The sequence below is a fragment of the Leptinotarsa decemlineata genome, unplaced genomic scaffold (genome assembly GCF_025532065.1).
Source record: "Leptinotarsa decemlineata unplaced genomic scaffold, Ldec_3_MD MMD2_tig00005002_RagTag_RagTag, whole genome shotgun sequence".
NCBI classification, from domain to species: Eukaryota; Metazoa; Arthropoda; class Insecta; order Coleoptera; family Chrysomelidae; genus Leptinotarsa; species Leptinotarsa decemlineata.
Genome location: NW_027412614.1, coordinates 154,673 through 177,813, shown reverse-complemented (window position 1 = coordinate 177,813; position 23,141 = coordinate 154,673). Strand labels below are relative to the sequence as shown.

The 23,141-nt window shown below is 32.6% G+C and overlaps 1 protein-coding gene across 1 annotated transcript; it reads left to right on the top strand.

Annotated features, from left to right (window-relative positions):
* Window positions 1-7,898: 7,898 nt before the first annotated feature.
* LOC141484185 (uncharacterized) lies at window positions 7,899-22,606 on the top strand. The gene is made up of 4 exons (XM_074179277.1): window positions 7,899-10,392; window positions 16,200-16,445; window positions 20,135-20,369; window positions 22,331-22,606. Exons 1-4 carry the CDS (start codon window positions 10,154-10,156, stop codon window positions 22,538-22,540), a joined length of 930 nt encoding a protein of 309 aa, XP_074035378.1. The 5' UTR covers window positions 7,899-10,153; the 3' UTR covers window positions 22,541-22,606.
* The last annotated feature ends 535 nt before the right edge of the window (window positions 22,607-23,141 follow it).

The window sequence follows — 23,141 nt, the reverse complement described above, 5'->3', positions numbered from 1 at the left end:
ATAATATAAATTTTTTGAATTGACCATTAGAGATTATCCTAAATGAATTTATGTTCTGGGAAATTCAGATTGGGGTTCAAATCTTCTATATTCAGGGTTTGAATATGAGTTTGGATTTCTTCGATAGGGGGAGGATCTGGTTGTGAAGAATCCATTTGAAAATCCTGATTCGGTTGTTAATCTGTGTTTTGGTATTCCGGATAACTAGCAGTATAGTCTTCCGTTTCGTAGTCATAAGAATTTACGTAAAATTCTTCAATATTCTGGTATTCTTGATAATTAGCTGTATAATTATCGAAATCTTGCGGGTTGAGATGACGTGCTCTCTATGTATTTATTCTGACATCACCAGAAGATGGCAAATGAAACTTTGCCGAAACGTTGTGAAAATAATCCTTATGGGGAGAAAATACACAGAACACGGAGCGAAACCCGAGAAAACAGCTCATCATATATATATATATATATATATATATATATATATATATATATATATATATATATATTGTTATAAAAATATAAAATTAGAAGAGTATTTATAATTTAATTAATTTGATTCTTGATTGTTATTCTGATAGTTCAAATAATTTGAAAATTTTCTGTGATATCAAAATTCTTAGTGCTCCGGCAGATACCTGTCTGTCCTTACCTCTAAATCTTACCTCTATTCATCAAGGTTGCTCAGCTCAATCGAAGCTCATGCAGCTCTCTTTCTCAGAGTAGAGTTCTTGGAAAGGTGTTATGAATAAAATTTTGTATGTCTGTGTTTTTGAAAATAAAACTTTGTCTCAAAGTTACAAAAAAAATATAATGAATGTAAAATTTTGTAAATGTTTTGTCAAACCAAACTTAAATTACCCTAAAACTGCGCCAAAATACCTTATGCTAAGAAATGTTCCAGTAAATGTTAAATTTGAAACACAAATATTCTTAGAATTGTGTTCCGTACAGATGAATTTACGTGTAACGGCAAATTAGTTACTTGAAAACTTAAGATGTCTGTGGTTCGTGCGTGGGAAACGATTCTAAAAATATATGTGCTAAATGTCAGTGAATTTTTCAAATTTTCCTAATATTAAATCCAATAATAGTTCTTGTGAATAAAATGATGAAGTTCGTTGATAAATAAAAGTTCAGAAGTTGTGATTTTCACACTGGAAGTAAACACTGGAAGTAAAGAGAAAAGATGATTGTTTTTTTCATTTTTACCCATATACCAATTTTTAGCTCTCTAGTACGAATTTAGTTTTTTACAGTTTTTCGAAAATTTGACATTTACCGATTTCTCAAAAGCCAAACCTCAACAAAGCTGGTGCTTTATGCCTAACTTATCTTTTCAACGCATTTTTATTACCAATTGCAATTCTAAATACAACTTATTTCGCAAAAATTTAAAACATCAGAAAAAATTATGCCAAAAATGATGCAAAGTTGATACAGTTTTTAAAAACAGACAAATATTTCACTTTATTTCTACTTTTTGCGAAATAGCTTGATACATAAGCATAATTAAAAAACAATATCAATGAAAAGTCAATAATTTATTCTCTTCACCGATTTTCGAAATTTCGAGCAATAACTGCTTTTCTGAACATTGTTTGGAAACAATGTCAAATTTGACAGGGAAGAAAAATCACTTGATCGGTCATATGCATGTCATTTGGCATCATTTTTAAAGCACAACCTAATGGAGATATCAAAATTTGCTTGAAGAGATGAACAAAAAAAAATCTCATTTGATGCGGACTTTATGTGTGACACTGTATACATACCAAGATACTTTATTTCATTTACTGAAGAAATAGTGATATTCACAGTATCATATTTTATAAGTAGTGATTTGAAACTTGGTAAATGGCTAGCGTAAGATGTTAAGGTAATGTAAAATGTTTTGGCCATGGTTTACTTTCAAACCATTGAATTATAACTTTCAAATTTTCTTCAATTTTTTCTTTCAGGCAGCTCCACGTTTTCGATTTGTAAATGACTACTGTATCATCTGCGAAGCTTATTATGCCCCCTTCCACATCTACCATAAAAAGATCGTTTACGTAGATATTGAAGAGAATTGGACCCATAACTGTGCCTTGGGATACACCATATTGTATTATTCGAGATTCAATGAGAGTGTCTTTGATGTTCACATATTGGTTCCTTTCATGGAGATAACAATAGAGGAGGTGGTGGGATGTTCCTCTGAATCCAATACTCTCAAGTACCTCTAGAAGTTCATCATGGCCAACAATATCAAATGCTTTCTTCAAGTCTACAAATATACATAGCGATGGTGATTTTTCGTCTACATATTTACTGATTCTGTTAGGAGTGTTATTGCATCTTCAGTTGATTTTCCCTTTTGAAATCCGAATTGATTGTTTGATAAGATTTTATATTTCGTTAGGTATTTTTCAATGCGTGATTTTAAGATGGTTTCGAATATTTTCGCAAAGTTTGTAATTACGGATATTGGGCGGTAGTTATCTATTTTGAGTTTATTTCCAGACTTGAATATTGATGAAATAACAGCACGCATGAATGGAGCTGGACATATTCCACTACTGAATGACCGTTTATTATGTATGTCAATGGTATTGCTAGTTCTTTTGCTATTAGTTTAATAGTTTCAGCTCTAAGAGAATCAATTCCGGGGGATTTTTTATTCTTCAAGTTCTGAATAACTTGCAAGACTTCACATTCATCAGTTTTTTTTAGGAAAAAAGAATTCATAATTATGGTTTTTAGTTAATTTTTTTTTATAATTTGGTCTTTTTTTGTATTTCATCCCTCAAGATTTTACCAATTTCGCTATAGTGTTCAACACATTCGTTAGAAATTTTTTTCTGGTCAATAATCATAGAACCATCATTAGATTGAATTTATTTGATTGTTTTCTCGTTACTCCCTTTATTTGTCATTTCATCAATAGTTTTCAACAGTTTAGAGGATTCTCCTTTATAATTTTCAATTTTGTTTCAATAAAAAATCATTTTGGCCTTCCCCCTTTTTTTTCAGTCTATTTTTGTACTGTTTATATTTTATTAATTTCTGTTGGGTTGCCTTTAATTGTTATGTAAAGATTGGTTTTATCTTCAATAGACTTCAGTATACCATCAGAAATCCACGGATTCCTTTTCATGTTTTTCCTAATAACTTTAATTGTGTTTGTACTTTTTTCCACGATTTTGTTGGTTTTTTGAATTAATATTTGAGTGGCAAGTTCAATATCATCTGTCGAGTATAAATCAAGCCAATTTTCCTCGCATATGTTTTGTTTTAGTTTTTTGTTATCAATGATTTTTTTATATTTCAATAAATCAAATGATTTTTTCTTTGTTTCAGGTGAAACGATCTGTAGTGCAATAGAGAAGTGATTAGTTATATCTGTTTCAAGGACGAATGAGTAGTATTTGTAGTTATTTGAGGTATCTTTTACGAAACAATGATCTATACAAGTACCAGAGTTAATCCTAGTTATAAAATTTATATAAGATATTGATCTATGAGCGCTAAGCGTATTCAGATATTTATTTGTTATGTCATCATTCTCCATTATATTAATATTGATATCTCCTATCAGAATATGATCGTTAATAATGTTATCTTCACAAGATTCTAGAAATTCTGACAATCTTTCAATGAAATCATTAGTTGATGTAGATGGTGATCTGTAAATAGATGTTAAATGTATATTTTTGTTGTGTAGTTCAACTTTCAGCTGTATAATTTTGATTCCATTTGATAAATGTATTATATCATAAGTGAAATATAAATAGCTTCTTAAAATTTCCGACAAGAAATTTGCCTTTAGGAAATCGTTTTCCCGGTATCCTAAAGCGATGACGTCACAATTCATAGGTGTAACGAAAGAGAATAGGCTGATCTGGTACTTTGAGGTGTATCAATAAATATCATTTTCCAAGAAAAATTAGTATCATTCAACTGATGTTCATTCTACTCGTATCTAACTTCATTTACTATTTTTATTGCCACTTGATCATTACCGAATATTTGAAATTCATACCGAGTTGGGGACAAGAAGTTAATTTGGTGAGAACAAAAATTCGAATATATGTGGATTTGTAAAAATTTCATATTTGACTAATATACTTTGATGAGTGTGTCTTGGATCGGAAACTGTATAATTCATCAGCATGTAATGATATTTAATGGATTGTATTTATTGGAATGAATTTAGTGGAGGACCCTGAGTGTTCGGAATACGAAAAAATCAGATCCATGAAAGAAATTGAGTTGAAACCATGGGCTGAGTTGCCACATTTGGTCTTGACGAAAATTTTCAGTTTCTTGGGTAGGAATGATGGTTTGAACGCATCCGCTGCTTGTCGGAATTGGAGGAGTATCTATTTTCAACCCAGTTGAGAAAATGATGATATTGAATTTGTATTTTCGTTAACAATTTTCTGCAACAGTTTTCATTCAAGTCCTATTTATTCCAGGTTATGGAGGTCTCTGAAAATCTGGTTCACACCTGATGAACTTGACGGTGCTAGGTTTTCAAGTGACTTTGGAGAAATTGTAATAAGGACAGACGTGATGTTGGAGACTTCATCGAAAAAGTGCTTGGAAGAGTGCATAAAGTTTTTGCAACGTTTAGCAGTTAACAAAATTATGTTATCTGTTATCAAATGTTATGTCAATTTTTCTTATAAATGTATACCTAATCGTGTAAATTTATCTTCAAATATTATAAAACTTTTTCATAATGAACAACATATCAAAATATGACAAAAAAATATTAAAACTATAAAGAATTCGAATATCAAATTGAGAGATAAAACGGATACTACAAAAAAAATCAAATGTGATTTATAACATTCCTTGTAACAATTGTAAATTGGATTATATTGGAACAACATCGAGAATTCTTAAAGATAGAATAACTTCACATAAAAGTGACATAAAGCTCAATAAGAAAGAATATGCATTAGCGCAACATTCTATAGAAACAGGACATAAAACAAATTACTCTCATTTTCAAAGTTTTACATACAGAAAAAAAATTTCCAAACCCCTTTTCTTTGAAATGGTCGAAATCAATGAGTCTTCTGATTGTATGAATAAGGGAACTGATATTGATGATCTCAGCAGTATATACAGTTACTTATTGGGACTACACCAAAAAACATAATGATAATAATAAAAATTGTATCAATCAACTTTCCCTTCAGAGTCAAAGATTATCAAATCATCATGCCCATTGAAAAATGATATTTATATGAAGGTATGACATTTGTCAAACCAAAAAAATCCATTAATGTTTAACTTTCTTTCGTCCATTTATATGTTCAATTCATTGTTTTCTACTCATGTTTACTGTAAGTATGATTTGTGATGTTATTCATTGGCAAAAAACCCCACAACACACTAGAAGCGATAGCTTGGCAAGGTAGAGCAGAGTTTTGATTTTTTGACTGAGAGACCTCGTTAATCCATTTCACTGTACATTTCTCCAGTCGGTAAGATTCTCAACTTTATATAACCTTCAAAACTGGAGGCCTGGAACTTGGACTGGCTTATCAGGTTGGTTTTCATTATATTTGCCTTTAATTATTAGTATACAATACAATAATATTCAATTTCTAACTTTTCTATTAAAATATTATTCAATTTCTGGAGACAAATATTTTCGTGGCGTTCACCTTCGTCGCCTTAAGAATAATCCCGTTGTTGATAAAAAAGTTGAAAATCTCTTACTTTCCTCAGTTACCAACTCTCAATTTTCATTACTTCAAATTTTCAACTTCAATATCACAAAAACTATCTATTCTATGATTTTCATATTTGTTCCTGAATTTAAATACATCTTTACTTAACAATTATGTACAGAAATGGTTAACCTCACTTATGACTATATCAAAATTCTTCAAAAGCATCACTTGATGTCCCTATCTAAGGAAACGGTTTACAAAAATAATATTGGAATTTCTCATCATTCCTAAATTTTTACAATAAGTTTATTATGTCTTTTCCAATTTTACTTAACAGATATCATTTTGCTTTCATATATATATATATATATATATATATATATATATATATATATATATATATATATATATATATATATATATATATATATATATATATATATATATATATATATATGCAGGTAACTGAGATATCTGCTGGCCTAAAAGCTCTGGGACACCCGGTATATATATATATATATATATATATATATATATATATATATATATATATACCGGGTGTCCCAGAGCTTTTAGGCCAGCAGATATCTCAGTTACCTGCAGAACAAAAATTAAAACAAAAATATGTATCATAGGAGAACACAAGCACTTTCATGCAGCATAGCAAAATCCACCCCCTGGTAAACAACCCCCAAGAAACCACCCCTAACTTTTGTTTTTTAAATTGCACGCCCATGTTTGTTTTGGTTCAACTTACAGTCTTTTTCGTTTCTCGGTCAATGATGTATCATGGTAGGTAGAATGACATGCAGAATCATAGAAAATAAAAACACAAATGAAATATTAATGTTTAAGGTCATCTGTATTTTGATACATGATACTACAGAAAATGTTCAAAATGTTGGCCAGCACTTGCCACACATGCTTCAAGTCGCCGAATCAGCGCGCGAGTACAGGAAGCCCTAATCATTTCCGGAGTAACGGTATGACAAGCCTCTAAAATTTTTTGGGTTAAATCGTCAATATTCATTGGTTGTGTTTCGAAGGCAACTCGTTTCAGATATCTCCACAGGAAAAAGTCCAGTGGCGTGAGATCTGGAGAACGTGCAGGCCATCGCATAGGTCCACTATTTCCAATCCAACGGTCTCGAAAAGTATCATTGAGGAATGTAGTAACTACATTATGGTTATGTGCAGGAGCACCATCTTGTTGCCACCACATTTGTTGTCGTTCTTCAAGTGGAATATCTTCCAGGAGGGCAGGTAAACAATTTTCCAAGAAATGTAAATATCGGTGGCCCGTCAAAGTGTCTTGGAAAAAATGGGGCCCGATGAGTCGTCCATTATGTAAACCACACCACACGTTCACACCCCACATTGTTTGGAAATTGGTTTCTCTAATCCAGTGAGGGTTGTCCTGTGACCAATAGTGCATGTTATGTCGATTAACTGTACCATTATTATGGAAGCGGGATTCGTCACTCCACAAGATTTGATTGAGGATGTTTGGATTGTCATGGACTAAAACTTGAATGTGAGCAATGAATGCCGTTCGTCTTTCGAAATCGGTAGGTCTGAGTCCTTGGTGTAAATGAATTTTGAAGGGATGATACTTGTACTGTTTGAAAATTCTTTGCACAGATGACTTACTGATCCCAATCTCTACCGCCAATGCACGAACCGAAATATGAGAATGTGCTTCGGCGTAGGCCAACACATTTATGCAATTTTCCTCAGTTCGCACGGGAGTAGGATGTACTTGATCTGTTTTTTCTGGAAATGATCCCGTTCGCATGGTATTTTCTACATACGAAAACGTATTACGACCTGGTTGTCGACGATCAGGAAAGCGCTGCCCATACAGCCTCTCCGCAGCACGTTTATTCTTTCGGCATTCACCAAAAATTAAAAGCATATCAACGTATTCGTTGGGATTGAAGGTAAAAGGCATTTTGATATACAACAACAATATCACGACTGATGGCAATGTGTCATCCAGATATCAGAGGAATGAAAGGAAGCACAAAAAGTTCTAACATATTATCGCCTCTTTTTCTGCGTAGCGTCCACTTTTTCTGGTGTCTACAATGCAGAATAATTCGATCAGTCCAGTTAATAGTACCCACTAACGTATTCAATTTTCTCGAACAATTATGATATATCGTTGGTTGAGAAATAACAAGAGCTGTCAGTTGAACGACAAACAACATGGGGTTGCCATTTGGTTAGGGGTGGTTTCGCAGGGGTTGCTCGCGAGGGGGTGGATTTTGCTCTGCTACATGAAAGTGCTGGTGGTCTTCTATGATATACATATTTTTTTTCAATTTTTTTCTGCAGGTGACTGAGATATCTGCTGGCCTAAAAGCTCTGGGACACCCGGTATATAATCAGAAATGATTATTGAATAACGAAATTAGTTAGCTTCGTAACTATATTATTAAAGGGGAGATGTTGGAAGGATGTTGCTCTATATCGTTTACTTGAACTATACACCCGTCGTAACGTATAGCGGTGTGGATGTCCCATTTTCATACACTACGCGCTGATATCTATCCATCAAGAATGACTATCAAATCACAAGCTGGTGTCAAAAAGCCAATGTGATTCAGAATCGCTATTAATAATAATTGGTGTTTTAACATATCGAACGCTTTGGTGTAATCTAGGAATACCTACTAGAATGGTAGCCTTAATTTCATCAATTTCCCTATTTCATTAGTCAACGCGGTAGTACAGCTGTTGCTCGATCTGAAACCAGATAGCTCCTCAGGAAGATAATCAATCAGTGTTGAGAAAGGATACTATTTGAGACTTTAATGCCCTCTCGAGTACTTTCGAATGTACGAGTAACACTGACACAGAACAAGGGTGTAAAAACTCTGTTGTGGGGACAAAATTTCGGTATACGATTAACGAGATATACCTTCCACAACCTCGGACACTACGGATTTTGAATGCAGGAGGTAATTATATGTGATATATGGGACACTGTAAAAAGGCGGCATGGTATTATCAGTGTAATATTTACATTATCACATCCTAATACTTCAGACTCAATATTTTTTTAAATAATGATAACGAAATTTTCGTTTACTTTAAAGAAAGTGAAAAATGCGATTCATTATTAATAATGATTTGTTGCTCTACCCATGGTAGCCTATCCAGGAAGAAAGCATCGCCCTTGGGTAAAAGGTTTTCTTCAGGCAAGGCCATGAACCCCGATAGAATCATATATTTAGGTAGTCAGGTAAATGTTTGAATTATCAAATCAGCATAAATATAAATTTGAAATCCTCTACGAATTGGTACTGGACATTACTTGTTGGGTATTGTAACTATTTGTAAATTTGTATTGTAAATTTGTGAGAAATGGACAATAAATCCAGAAGTGAAATCACAGAGGAGAGTAACATCAAGAAGAGAAAATTTGAGGGTAAGTTTTTATTGAATTTCGAAAATAAGTATTCATATGGATCGTGTTATTTGGAAATGAGAATTATTATTCACTGTCGACACTGAATAGGCTACCATCTGACAAATGTGAATTTCCTTAGGTGATTGCTATTATAATTGATGTGTATCAAAACTCAACAGAGAATTTTCGACATTATTTTACCATTGTGTCACCCAGTTCACAAAAATCAATTTTATAAATATTCAATATATATGCCCTACCAAGCTAAGTCTTGTATTGATAGGTATACTAGATAATTAAAAACACTATATATATATATGCCCTACCAAGCTAAGCCTTGTATTGATAGGTATACTAGATAATTAAAAACACATGTCTTTTTTCAGTAAAATTTTCATTAATTCAATAAGTTTGTAGACAGTACTGGGAAATTTCAATTAATAGTTCACATTTAAATTGAAAGGAGTATGTACAGTTCTAAGAGAGATTAGTTTTTGTTTATTTCATGTGAAATAGTTTTATTTTATATTATATTCAAGAAGGCATACACATTTCCCTAACTAAATCTAACAATCGAAAATTTGAAGAATTGAAATCATTCCTGAAAGAAATCATTTCTCTGGAAACTCAAGGCGATGATGTCACAATTCATAGGTAAAATGGAAGAGAATGTGCTAATTTGGTATAAAATGATTGTCGTTGTCATGTTCTTCAATATATTTATTCATGCGAGTTTTTTGCAATTAAAATTCCGAGGTATATCAATAAATATCAAATTCAGATCATTTAACTAATGTTCGTTCTACTTGTATCTACTGTGTGAGTGGATTGTTAAGTCTTTCATGAAAAATAAAACTTCATTTACATTTTCAATACCACTTGATTATTATCGGAAATGTGAACATCATAACGAGCCGAAGACAAGGAATAATTTTCTCAAAACTTTCGTGAGAAAAAAAATCGAATAATAGTTAATTCAGATTGAAATGGTGTTTCGTAAAAAAATACGCACTTGACATAAGACATTCCTAGTGAAGGTTTGGTGAGTATGTCATGTTTCTGAAATTGTATGGTTTATCAGCATGTAATGATATTTAATAGATTATTTTACCTAGGAATGAATTTAGTGGAGGACTCTGAGTGTTCAAAAAACAAAAAGAACAAATTCACGGAAGAAATAGAGTCGAAACCCTGGGCTGAATTGCCACATTTGGTCCTGACGGAAATTTTCAGTTTTTTGAATAGAAAAGATGGATTGAACGCATCCGCTACTTGCAGGCATTGGAGAAGTAACTATTTTCAACCCAGGTGAGGGAATTTTAATATTATGATTACTCTTGGTAATTTTTTTTTCATATCATAGTGACAGCTCAATTTTCAAATCTCAGGAGAACTTGAAGTATACCGATAGGTATCCTAATTTGTGCAGGTGAAAAATCCTGAAGCAGATCAATTTTTACAAATGAAAATAAAAATAGAATAGAATAGAATTTATTCGTGCAATGCATACATAAATAGTTATATATATTATAAATGTGTTACATTGAAATCAATGTAACACATTTATAATATATATATATATATATATATATATATATATATATATATATATATATATATATATATATATATATATATATATATATATATATATATATATACAGGCTGATTCACGGTGGATGGCACATTAGACGTTTCTGGTGAACCAGACAACGGATCACTTTGAAAATTTAATGGAGGGCATATTCGGACATTCTCTAGCCAACTAAAATATTTTCGACAATGCGGTGTTGCCGCTTCTATTAGAAATCAGTAGAAACTTTGATTTTTCAAATGGAACACTCTGTATATAATATTATTTTTGGAATCTCTAATAATTGCCCGACAACTTTTCTTGATATTTCCCTATACCTATCTGTTACCGTTTTTGAAATAAAAATTAATTTCAATTTTTTTCTTCGAAAATCATGACTTCTAAGTAAGAAGTACTATGATATCGAAATTTGGTTTGGAGTTAGGTGATACTTGGACACTTCCCACACGTAAGCCTAATCTCCGTTACTTCAATACAGGGTGGTAAAAAAATACAGTTTTTTCGTTTGCTTGAAAAAGTTGCTGAAATTTGATTATTTTAAATGGAACACCCTGTATATTATTGAAAATTCGGAAAGCTGCTGAAATTTGCTTTCTTTCTATGTATATTATACCTATACCTAACTAGTCAAGTTTCGGACTTATGAACATTTATTTGTGAAAATGTCCCTTCAGAATGGTATTTCCATTCGGTATTTGGTAAGCAGGCCATGATTACTATTTGACAGTAGCGTTGTGACATTCTCCTAATAATATCGACATTTTCGTCACTTCAGAAGTTGCAAATACCTTCAAAATGATGGAACAAAACTATTCAAACGAAGTTCTTATGAATTTGTTTATTATTTTTGGACAGTGTGACAAAATTATCAGCTGAACATGTAGAAAGTTCAATGAAATGTATCCGAATCTACCGCCAATGAATCTCAAGAAATTTATACGAATTCAGAACAATTTCAATATGTTTGGATAAACTTTAAAAAAGCACCAAGAAACTTGAAATTGGAAATATTGATATGAATAATTATAAAAAAGTAAAACAATCATGTGAAATATTTCAAAATATGTTCGAATCGCTGGCCGTTCACTTCCAAGCACTTTAAAATGCGGGTGTTGACTGCTTTCGTGGTGGCAGATCTGATTTCATTGGGATCCAAATCTTCAAATGTTTGGGCAATCCTTTCTAACTATTCATCTCTCGAACGCACGGGTATTTTGTAAACTTTTTCTTTAAACATTCTCCACAAATAAAAATCTAATGGATTAAGATCGGGTGATCTCGCTGGCCAATTCCATGGTCTCAAGTGCCTCATCCACCGATCGTCAAATAGTCTATCCAGTTCTGCGCTCACTTCTCTTGTGCAATGTGCAGGAGCTCCGTCTAGTTGGTACCAACAGTTTCGATAATCTTCGAGTGGCAGATTATCCACGAAACTGCCTACAGTATTCTCCAAAATATTCAGGTAGCTTCTGGATGTTAATGACTCCTCGTATATCACGTACCTCAATTTGTTGTCCATCAACATACAGAAGACATTAAAACTAAATTTTTCTTGAAATCCGGCTTCTTTTGTGACGTGAGGATTTTCACTGGACCAATAATGACGATTTTTTCTATTGAAAATTCCTTCTCTCGAAAATTTCGATTCATCAGTCCAAATAATTTTATTTAAAAAAAGTGGATCTTCTTGAATGCGTGTCAACAACATTTCACAAAATTCTACTCTCTGTTGAGGATCTTGAGGCTTCATTGCTTGAATTTTGGTGAATTTATAATCATGCATTTTATGTCATCGCAAGATTCTTTGAACCGATGAATATTTTATACCCAAATCTTCTTCAGCACTTCTTATCGATGACTCGGGAAATGCGTGAAAATATGCTAAGACATTAATCTGGTTGTCTTCGAAAGTTACGGGTCGAGGGAAGTTTCTTGGTGCTTTTAAAGTTGATCCAAATGCATTGAAATTGTTCTGAATTCGTATAAATTTCTTGAGGTTCATTGGCGGTAGATTCGGATATATTTCATTGAACTTTCTACATGTTCTGCTGATAATTTTGTCACACTGTCCAAAAATAATAAACAAATTCATAAGAACTTCGTTTGAATAGTTTTGTTCCATCGTTTGAATAGTTTTGTTCCATCGTTTTGAAGGTATTTGCATCTTCTGAAGTGACGAAAATGTCGATATTATTAGGAGAATGTCACAACGCTACTGTCAAATAGTAATCATGGCCTGCTTACCAAATAACGCATGGAAATACCATTCTGAAGGAACATTTTCACAAATAAATGTTCATAAGTCCGAAACTTGACTGGTTAGGTATAGGTATGATATACATAGAAAGAAAGCAAATTTCAGCAGCTTTCCGAATTTTCAATAATATACAGGGTGTTCCATTTAAAATAATCAAATTTCAGCAACTTTTTCAAGCAAACGAAAAAACTGTATTTTTTTACCACCCTGTATTGAAGTAACGGAGATTAGGCTGACGTGTGGGAAGTGTCCAACTATCACCTAACTCCAAACCAAATTTCGATATCATAGTACTTCTTAACTAAAAGATATCGGCATTTTTAGAAGTTATGATTTTCGAAGAAAAAAATTGAAATTAATTTTTATTTCGAAAACGGTAACAGATAGGTATAGGGAAATATCAAAAAAAGTTGTCGGGCAATTGTTGGAGATTCCAAAAATAATATTATATACAGAGTGTTCCATTTGAAAAATCAAAGTTGCTACTGCTTTCTAATAGAAGCGGCAACACCGCATTGTCGAAAATATTTTAGTTGGCTAGAGAATGTCCGAATATGCCCTCCATTAAATTTTCAAAGTGATCCGTTGTCTGGTTCACCAGAAACGTCTAATGTGCCATCCACCGTGAATCAGCCTGTATATATACATATCCACCAATAGGTGGTTCCACTTATGTTTCGCTTGCGTTTACGCAGCTATTTTCATCAAGTACTTTTTTTGGTTTTTCTCATTTTGTCTTGAATCGAGGAATGCCTGCCCGGTACTGACGATGCCCAATAGGCTGAAACAGCTGTGTACCGGTGGCTCTTAAATTGAGATCAATATGGGAATGATCAAAAAGTACTCATCTATTCATTTTTTTATTTTCATGGAATTATTTTCCAGCAGCTTGACTGCATTAACCTTTCTAGATTTTATATATATATATATATATATATATATATATATTTATATATATATATATATATATATATATATATATATATATATATATATATATATATATATATATATATGCGATTTACCTAATCTTTATTTGGGTAGCCTTACATTTGTTTTGGCCATGGTATCATGGTAGTGTATGTCCTCCTGCTCAAGCAGTTCATTTTCACCTATTAAATTTTCAACATAACACAAACATTCATATATGAAGCAAGATCGCAGAGATAATATACGGAGATTTTTGAAAAGAGGTTTACAATGATCGTCAAATTCAACCTGTGCCATGATTCTTACTACTTTTTTTGTAGTTTGAATATTATATCTAGATGACATGATGAACCCCACACTATTAGTCCATATGTCATTATGCTGTGAAAAATGGCGAAATACGCTACTCAAACAATCCGTTGTTATTATGTTGCTGAGTTGTCTCATCATGTATATACACATGTATATTCGCTTTGATAATTTGTGAAAAGAAATTCAGAGATGAGACAAAATACACTCCGAGAAGCTTGACTGGTTCATTATTTTTTATATTATTCTTACTTGAGAAATCTAACGTTTTGGTTATTATCATTTATAGTGAGATAATTGCTTCTAGACCAGTTTGCTAAAAAGGTTTCAGATGCATTAGCTTTAGAAAGTAGATTGTGTGGCGTAGTATCACTCAACAAGGAAGTTGCATCCTCAGCGTACATTATAGGAGACACATTCATTACGTTGAAAGTCATATCATTAATGTGAATAATAAATAATACAGGACCTAGAACTGAACCCTGTGGTACTCCAAAATTGACTTTTAGAAGTTTTGATATATCGCCGTAGAATTTAATACGTTGCTGGCGGCCTGCTCGGTAGGCCTCAATAAAATCATTCAACTGCCCCTTCTACCTTTTACGGGTAATAGCTACTCCTGTTTAAAGTTTAAACAAAAGGGATAGTGTGTGAATAATTAGGCGCAACTCGAAAGTTGAAGTTATGCTCCGCAATTACTTAAGCCAAGTATTCTAAAGCCCGAAATACACGTGGCAACGCCTGAAAATTGCCGAAACTCTTGAAGTAAATCAAGTTTGCCAAGCACAATGAACAGAAAAATTGAATTTCATCAAGCACAATGCTCACGAGCAAAAAATTATGAATTCAAGTACATGTCAGATATAAACAGGATATTCCATACTTCGGAAGCAGAAAATGTGCACACCACAAAAATGTGCAAATAGAATTAGTCCATTTACCTAACAAAAAAATTAATATGTATATTACTGGAGTTTTTTCCCAACACCAAACCTTTATTTTAACAGCTCGACACGTGTTTCGATCTTCGATTACTTGGTGATCGAAACACGTGTCGAGGTGTTGAAATAACGATTTGGTGTTGGGAAAGACTTCAGTAATATTCATTATTAGATGAAAGGTTCCAAACAGTATATCATCACAAGTACAAGAAAATTGGCTATTTTACTTCATTTATTTCGAAAGTCTTAACTAGGAAGTAATACTTTTTGAACATCGAACTGTAACTTGTTCATCACGAAAAAATGTCGAGGATACTATGCTGCTTATTTCTGTCTACCAGTAAAAAAATGTCAAAAATGCTATATAGTATAATGAATATATATAATGAATAATAAGTTAACAAGCACTTACCCACTTTTTGACAGAGAAAAATAAAGAGCAGCAAAAGAGGTACCTACACATCGATGTCAAAGTTAAAAAAAATTACGTTCTGAGATTTTCGAGATGAATTAAGTAAAATATGACATTCAAAAAAAATTGGAAAGATATCGTGAATTAGTGAGCGATTTCAGATTTTCGATTTTTTGAATATTGATCAGATCAAATTATTTGACAATATTTCTGTGATTGACGTCATAGTTCCGCCATAATGAATTTTCAGAAAATGCCTCCTAGGCGACCATTTTGAATGGAAATGGCCGCATGTGTTATATCATCGAGTAGAGAAGAGAATTTTATATTTGATCGAATCGTCAAAAAATATACAGGGTACCACTCTAAATTCTTGACGGGTTCATTTCCGGTTGATCCTGTATGTATTTTCAAGTACTTCGTCTTCGAAAATATCGAGTTCGATAAATTTAACCTTCATTTTGAATTTCATACTTTTTACTTCTCGAACAACTGGAAAGCGCTGTGTATAATTGGAGGATATAGTGGTACTTTCCAGTCACTCTCCATGTTAGGTTCACGAATTGAGCGGGATCAAGGTCTAAGCCAGGTTTATGAAAGGATAATATTAAATTTGTATTTTCGTTAAAATTTTTATCCCAACAGTTTTCATTCACGTCTGATTTATTCCAGGTTTTGGGACTCCCTGAGGATCTGCTTCATACCTGATAAACTTGACAGTGCCAGGTTTTTAAGTGGCGTACTTGGAGGAACTATAAAAAAAGTAGGCGTGTGTTTGAACTTTTCATCGATGGACTGCTTGAAAGAATCCATCGAGTTTTTTCATCGTTTAGCATTCAACAACAACTTGAGGACATTGTACATTGTTCCGGTTGTTTGTGGAAGCGAAGCACCCTCTGAGCAGTTGAGTGTATCAGAGTAAGTTTGAATAGTATATTTTCAAATTAATAGATTTGGGAAGCTGATTTTGAATAAATGAATCGAAGAGTTTTATATAGAAGTGTATAATTGTAATTTCTTATTGCAGAGTGCTTTCGATTTTTGTCATCATCAGTGCTCACCTGAAAGTAAGTAATCTAATTGAAAAAGGAGTTTTTTCCGAATTTTTTTTTTAATTTTCAGGTCATGCATTTAGGAAAATTGTTGATGATTACTTACTCGTCAGGTAACAGAACGTATCGAAAAACGAGGACATTGTACAGTCGTAAGATCTGATTTGTATAAAATTAGCCTAATAACCGATGAAATACATGTTAGAGATTGAGGCCGTGTGGTTCGGTCAAAATGTAATATGAAAGAAGGACAACTTGTGACAGAATGTATCAACTCAAGTGTCGTATTGAAAATAATGGTACCAACTTGAGGGGTAATCCACTATGGATTTGAAAAATTTTTTGTTGTGGGGAAGCCAATATGAAATTATATATTTAATTAATAAATTTTTAATTTAGATTACAATTCATAATGCTTTCCCATTATTAAAATATATATATTTTTATACTGGTTTCCCCACAACAAAACATTTTTGAAATCCAGAATGGATTACTCCTCACTTGACTGGACACATTATGTAGCTAGTTGTCCTTCATTCATATTACAATTTGACCTAACCACATGGCCTTAATCTCTCACATGTATTCCGTTGGTTATAAGGCTAGTTAGTTTTATACAAATCAAATCTTACAAATGTACTATGTCCTCCTTTTTCGATACTTCCTGTTACCTAACGAGTTACTAATCATCAACAATTTTCCTAAATTCATAACCTTATAATAAAAAAAAAATCACAAAAAACTTTTTTTTTTAATTAGATTACTCACTTCCAGATGAGCACTGATGATGACGAAAGTCGAAAGCGCTTTGCAGTAAGAAGTCATAATTATACACTTCTATACAAAACTCTTCGATTCATTTATTTTCAAATTGATTTTGTAGTACTGCCATATTTTCATGTAAATACTCATGTTCACTTACAATTCATGCTGATTCTGAAATAGGTTGAATTGTGGGAAAGCTGCCTATTTTTAGAATAATACCAAATTATCGACTTGGTTTAGTTATTCCGGAGAAATACTTGTATATTATATAACCAAATTTCGAAATTCTATTCTATTCTGTTCTGCATCTATATCTATTCTATTTCTTTACTCGCAGATATACATTCACTCACTTTCATTTTAACTTTCATTGCACTATGTTTATATGATATTATTTGTATACAGGGCTTGGAGCTCATTTTTTTCACACACCGATTCATATTGTTTTATATTTTTCAATGGTTGACTCCCGAGCCCAATACCAAAGCATCGCATTCCAACACAAAACAGCGCTTTTTCGAGATACCCCAGGTCTCATCAGTGGTACGAAGCTGAATTACAAATGCGATATTGGACTCAACTCTGATTATTGAATTATCTACATTCTCATCCAAAACAAGTACTTTTCGCAGACATCAGAACTGCATGACTCTTCTCGGCGTGCGTTTCAACAACCAAATTGATGTATTCAGGAGACAAAGTACACTGATTCCCAATTCTGAAGCTGGTCTCTATCAACTTCCAACAGGGTACACTGTTTGGAATGAAACTTCGTCACTGTTAATAGTTCTCTTGCCACACTGCTATTTTCAGAGTTTAAAAAGCCTTCAAAAAATCTAGTGTCATGTTCATATCTCAACAGTTTTAGGCACTTCTCATCTGTTTCATGGCCATTCTTCAAGGCGTGTTGACACTAAATAATTTTAGTCTCCGAAATCGGATATATGGTGCGTGTTCTTTGAAACGAGTTATAATGTCTCGCCTAATCCGATCCATATATTTCTTGTAACGATCGCAGCTTATTTCATAGTGCCCCGACTCTTCATTTCCCAACATCATGTCTTTATGGTTGCCTATTTGAAAGGTATAAATTCTTCAAGCTCAATTCATACCATTCGATCAATGAAATTCAAAATATTACACTCCCGGATGATGCCGAATTGATTTCATTCGATGTGAAGAATATGTTTCCCAGTATTCCTCCGATTGAAACGAGTATTCTTTTAGAGAATCTATTGGTAGAAAGGCCTATCAATCCTGACGTGACACAGCAAATATAAATCTGCTTACGGTAATAACGATAATAACGACAGTTAACGATAAATATGATTTTTCAATTATGAATTATCATTCATAGTTCGTCCACCCACCCGTATCAGCACAAAGTAGCAGCAGTCAACAGTAGAATCCACATACTAATGAATGTTCTCTTAGCAGATGCGAATTTCAATGAAGAACTAAACATAATAAAACATATAGCCGTCAAGAATGATTACGATAGCAGTCTAATACATTCTCTATTATCAAAAAATGTATACAACTTTAACTTACTCAGGCCAACTCACTATGAATATTTCCAATTTTCTGCACAATAAAGGTGTAAATAGTAAATAGATAAAAGTTTATTTTCAGAAAAATCGGGAGTGTATAAATTATCATGTATCAAACTGGAAGAACGTTTAAAGATTGAAAATTAATTCCCATTTATAAATGAATTGAAGAGAAGTGGGCCGGAATGTAACCCTTGTGGTACTCCAGAAGAAAGATTAATTGCATGTGAAATATATTCGCCACTTTCACACACTGTATTCGCCCATTCAAGGAGCTCTTGAACAAACTCAACAAATGACCGTTGAAACCAAGAGATATCAATTTGGATTCTGGGATATCTTGGTTGACCCTATTATAAGCTTTGGAAAAGTCTGTATATATAGAGTCAACCTGAGATTTATGTTAAAAATGCAATAGAATATATTTGTTTGAAGGTTATTACAGTTTATTATATGATTTTCACTGTAAAAGGTTTTACAAAAACCGCGACATGTGTTTCGCTATACAATAGCTTCCTCAAGCGTAAACAGTTTACGTGTTCCAGCGTTTTTCGAAAAAATGAAAACTATTCGATTCATGAATTTTGTGTATAACTTTCTGTTAACCATGTATTTTAAATGGATATTTGAGCTCTTCAGATGAAAATCTTTCACATGTCATTATTTTTTATTCTAATACTGCACTAACAAGCAGGCATTTTCGTATTTTCATTTAATGATAATGATAATAATAATTTTATTGTCGCTAAAAAACGGGTTTACAGCAAAAAGTAGATATGTGTGTGTGAGAATACAAAAAAAAAATATAAATACGAATAAAGATAAATTATTCAAATAACAATCTGCTAACAACAGTGGATTATAAAATCCTAAAAGTATAATATACTATACTAACCATCATTCACTCAATATAAATGAACGTAACATGAGAATGTTTGTTTTGTTTCATAACAGTGTAAATCGTGCATTCGAAGATGATATGAAATGAAGTTTCGGCCTTATTACTATTGCAAACAGTGCATATTACACCTGGATCGATCGAATACACAGTTCCATTCAATGTGAACTTAATTTTGAAATGATTGGTCATGCGTAATTGTGCAAGAGTGTAGATATGAGCTTGGTTTCTTTGAGGTAATTAGCAAATTGTACATATACATGTAAGGGTAATGAGATGCCGCAGAGGCATCTTTGTTGTACAGATAACTATAATATTAATTTACTATATTGTTATTTACAGTTCTACTTGGCACATGAGGAACGCGTTAGTGGTCCAGCTGATGGATTGCTTATCAAAACTCGATGATTTCAGCATAGGTTGTACCCCAGAACTGTTTCCCTGTTCTATCAATCATTTATTGGAAAATCTAAATCTTTACGTAAAAAGGATATATCTATATCATTACAGAAACGCATGTTATCAATGTGGAGTTTTCTTTGATCCAGCTCTGCTACGACGCTTCACGAAGCTACAGGTGAGACAAACTTATACACTGTCCCATTGACTCAAATATATTCTTCGGAACAATTCAAAATATCAGTTTTTGTACGATACTGAAACAAAGTATATACTCATTCAAACAATGAATGGAATTGAAGGATACTTGATCAAAATCCATACCAAAACTTACTTATCAACCATTCATGATTCTACTCATTGTTCCTATGACAATACAGGGTGTTTCAAATTCGATCTTCACTACTGGATCTCGGAAACTATGAGAGAGATACGAAGATGGTTAAATTGGGACAAAGTTGCGCATTTACCTGACTTAGAATATACCGTTGAGAATGATCTGAAATTTCGAGAATATCTGGAAATATCCGGAAAAAACAGAAATTCCGGAAAATGGTTTTTATTTTTTTCTCTCATCATTTTTCTAAGGATTCGAAAATAAATTACACCTCCACGTTGCCACTTTTTTCCTGCTACCTAATGGTGTTTTCAGATTTGCTATCCGACGTTTCGTTTCGTATCGACGTTGAAGATATTGAAAAACATCAATTCTTATCATAATAGCCTTCGACTTTGATGTTTCTAAATTTGACTTTCAATTTGTTACACTCAATGACATTTCGTTATTGTACAAGTTATTGAATTTTTGAATGGACCTCGAGACTAAAGAAAATTTGATAAATGAGGTATGTATGAGGTGAGTTAGACAATAAAAATAATTTGCAGATAAATATGAACCCGGGAAATTATTGTTATTTGCTCAAAGTTCTATTTTCATTGAAAAGGACACACAGTCTAATTCACCTCATAGACACCTCGTTTATCAAATTTTGATTGCTAATTCTGTCTCCCTATTTTTTCATTGGCTTTTAAAACGGACCAAACTCGGTCAGATTTTGACTCAATAACTTGAGCATAGTTCGATGTAGTTGTCGTTTAAATACATTTCCGATGTCCTAACACTGTTTCTATCGTATATTCGTAATGAATATGTATCATATCTCTTTATTCTTCATTCGTGAAAGCCATTTTTCGTCAAAAATTCAATGACTTGTACAATTACGAAATATCATTGAGTGTAACAAATTGAAAGTCAAATTTAGAAACATTAAAGACAAAGCCTATTATGATAATTTTTTTTTTTCGATATTTCCAATTTTTCGAAAAAGAATGATAACTTATGATACATCATTGAAAAGGTTAAATCTGTTTCAATTCAAAACCGAAAGAATCCAATGTAGCACCCGTAATAAAAAATAAAGTTGATGACGGTGGCTGGAAGACGAAACGTTGGGTAGCAAATCTGAAAACACCATTATGTAGCAGGAAAAAAGTCGCGATGTGAAAGTGCAATTTATTTTCGAAATCTTCGAAAAATGAAGCCAGAAAAAAATAAAAGCCATTTTCCGAAATTTCTGTTTTTTCCGCGGATATACTCGAAACTTCAGAACTTTCTCAACGGCGTATCGTTAGCCAAGTGAATGCGCAACTTTGCTATTATTTATTCATCTTCATATCTCTCATAGTTTCCGAGATCCCAATGGTGAGGATCGAATTTGAAATACCCTGTGTACATCTTTATCTTTCGCAAATGAAGTACCCTTATTTCAAAAATACACCAAAATGTTATCTAGAAAATTTGTTGAGAATTGAAATTGGTGCTTAGATAATTCATCCATTTATTCGTCTTTTCATTTATTCATTTATATCCAAAGAGACCCCACTGTTGATTAAATTTATATCATTCGATTGAATCAGAAAATCAAGAAACTTTCGAAAACAACACAATGTTATTTTTCAATAAATTTTATGGTAAATGAGTAAAATCATCAGGAGATGACCAAAACTCCTCATGATGATGCTAATTGGATTAGCGGAATGCGCATCGAGCGTCAGTATTTTTCTTTTGGTGTGGGACAAGTGTTTTCAATAGAATTTTGCTTTATTATTTTTTGATTATATTTTTATTTCAATTTTCAGGTACTATCAATTGATTGGACGCAACTATCACACAGACTGTTTGAGGTACTATTTGAAGCCAAATCTTTGAAAGAAATGATCGTACACGTAGATCCTTATTCCGTCTGTTGCTATCATTTCGTCAACGAATTCGATAAACTGAAAGAGCAGGGTGTTGTTGTGCAAGCAGTAAGGTTTCGATTTGAGCAAAGAAACCGAGAAGAGAGCTGAAAACAAATCTACGTGTAAAGTTGTCTTATATTTTTAATATATTTCCTAAGTATAACTGTTGTTTTTTATTTAATTGTGCGCTATCAGTTTCATGAGTTTTAGTAGGTTCTTTGTGTTTTTATTGAATTTTCGTCGGTCCATAAGATGTGTTTCAATGTCAGAGGGATTAATGAGATATTTATATATCAATTTTTTCTCAACCATATCCAAAGAAAGGTTTTGACTTTCTCCTTATTCATCTTCATACAAAAAGTGTTGGAAACTTCCGAAGGAAGAAGAAAGTGAGTAATTAATTTCAAAATAAACTCTCCAATAAGATGTGTAGATCATGCAGAGATTATTTTCAGACACAAACTGGAAGAACAAGTCCCCTCAAAACCTACATTTTTTTGGTATAAACATGGAGAAGTCGGGAGCCAATAACCTTCTTTCTCAAAAATTTTTATTGATTTGATAGTTTCGAATATGTTCGCCATTTCATAACTTTTGGTTTCATATTCCCTAAAAAAATTAATTTGACCAGGGCATTCCAACGAAAACTTGACCCCCTGTAAGTCAGAAACGGATGCGTGATCAAAAATTTCAAAGAATACGTCAATTT

Excerpts from the sequence above, each read along its gene's own strand:
- LOC141484185 (XM_074179277.1), top strand. The coding sequence starts at position 10,154 with ATGGTTTATCAGCATGTAATGATATTTAATAGATTATTTTACCTAGGA. Across the intron at positions 10,393-16,199 it reads AGTAACTATTTTCAACCCAG|GTTTTGGGACTCCCTGAGGA; the intron begins GTGAGGGAATTT and ends GATTTATTCCAG. Across the intron at positions 20,370-22,330 it reads GACGCTTCACGAAGCTACAG|GTACTATCAATTGATTGGAC; the intron begins GTGAGACAAACT and ends TTCAATTTTCAG.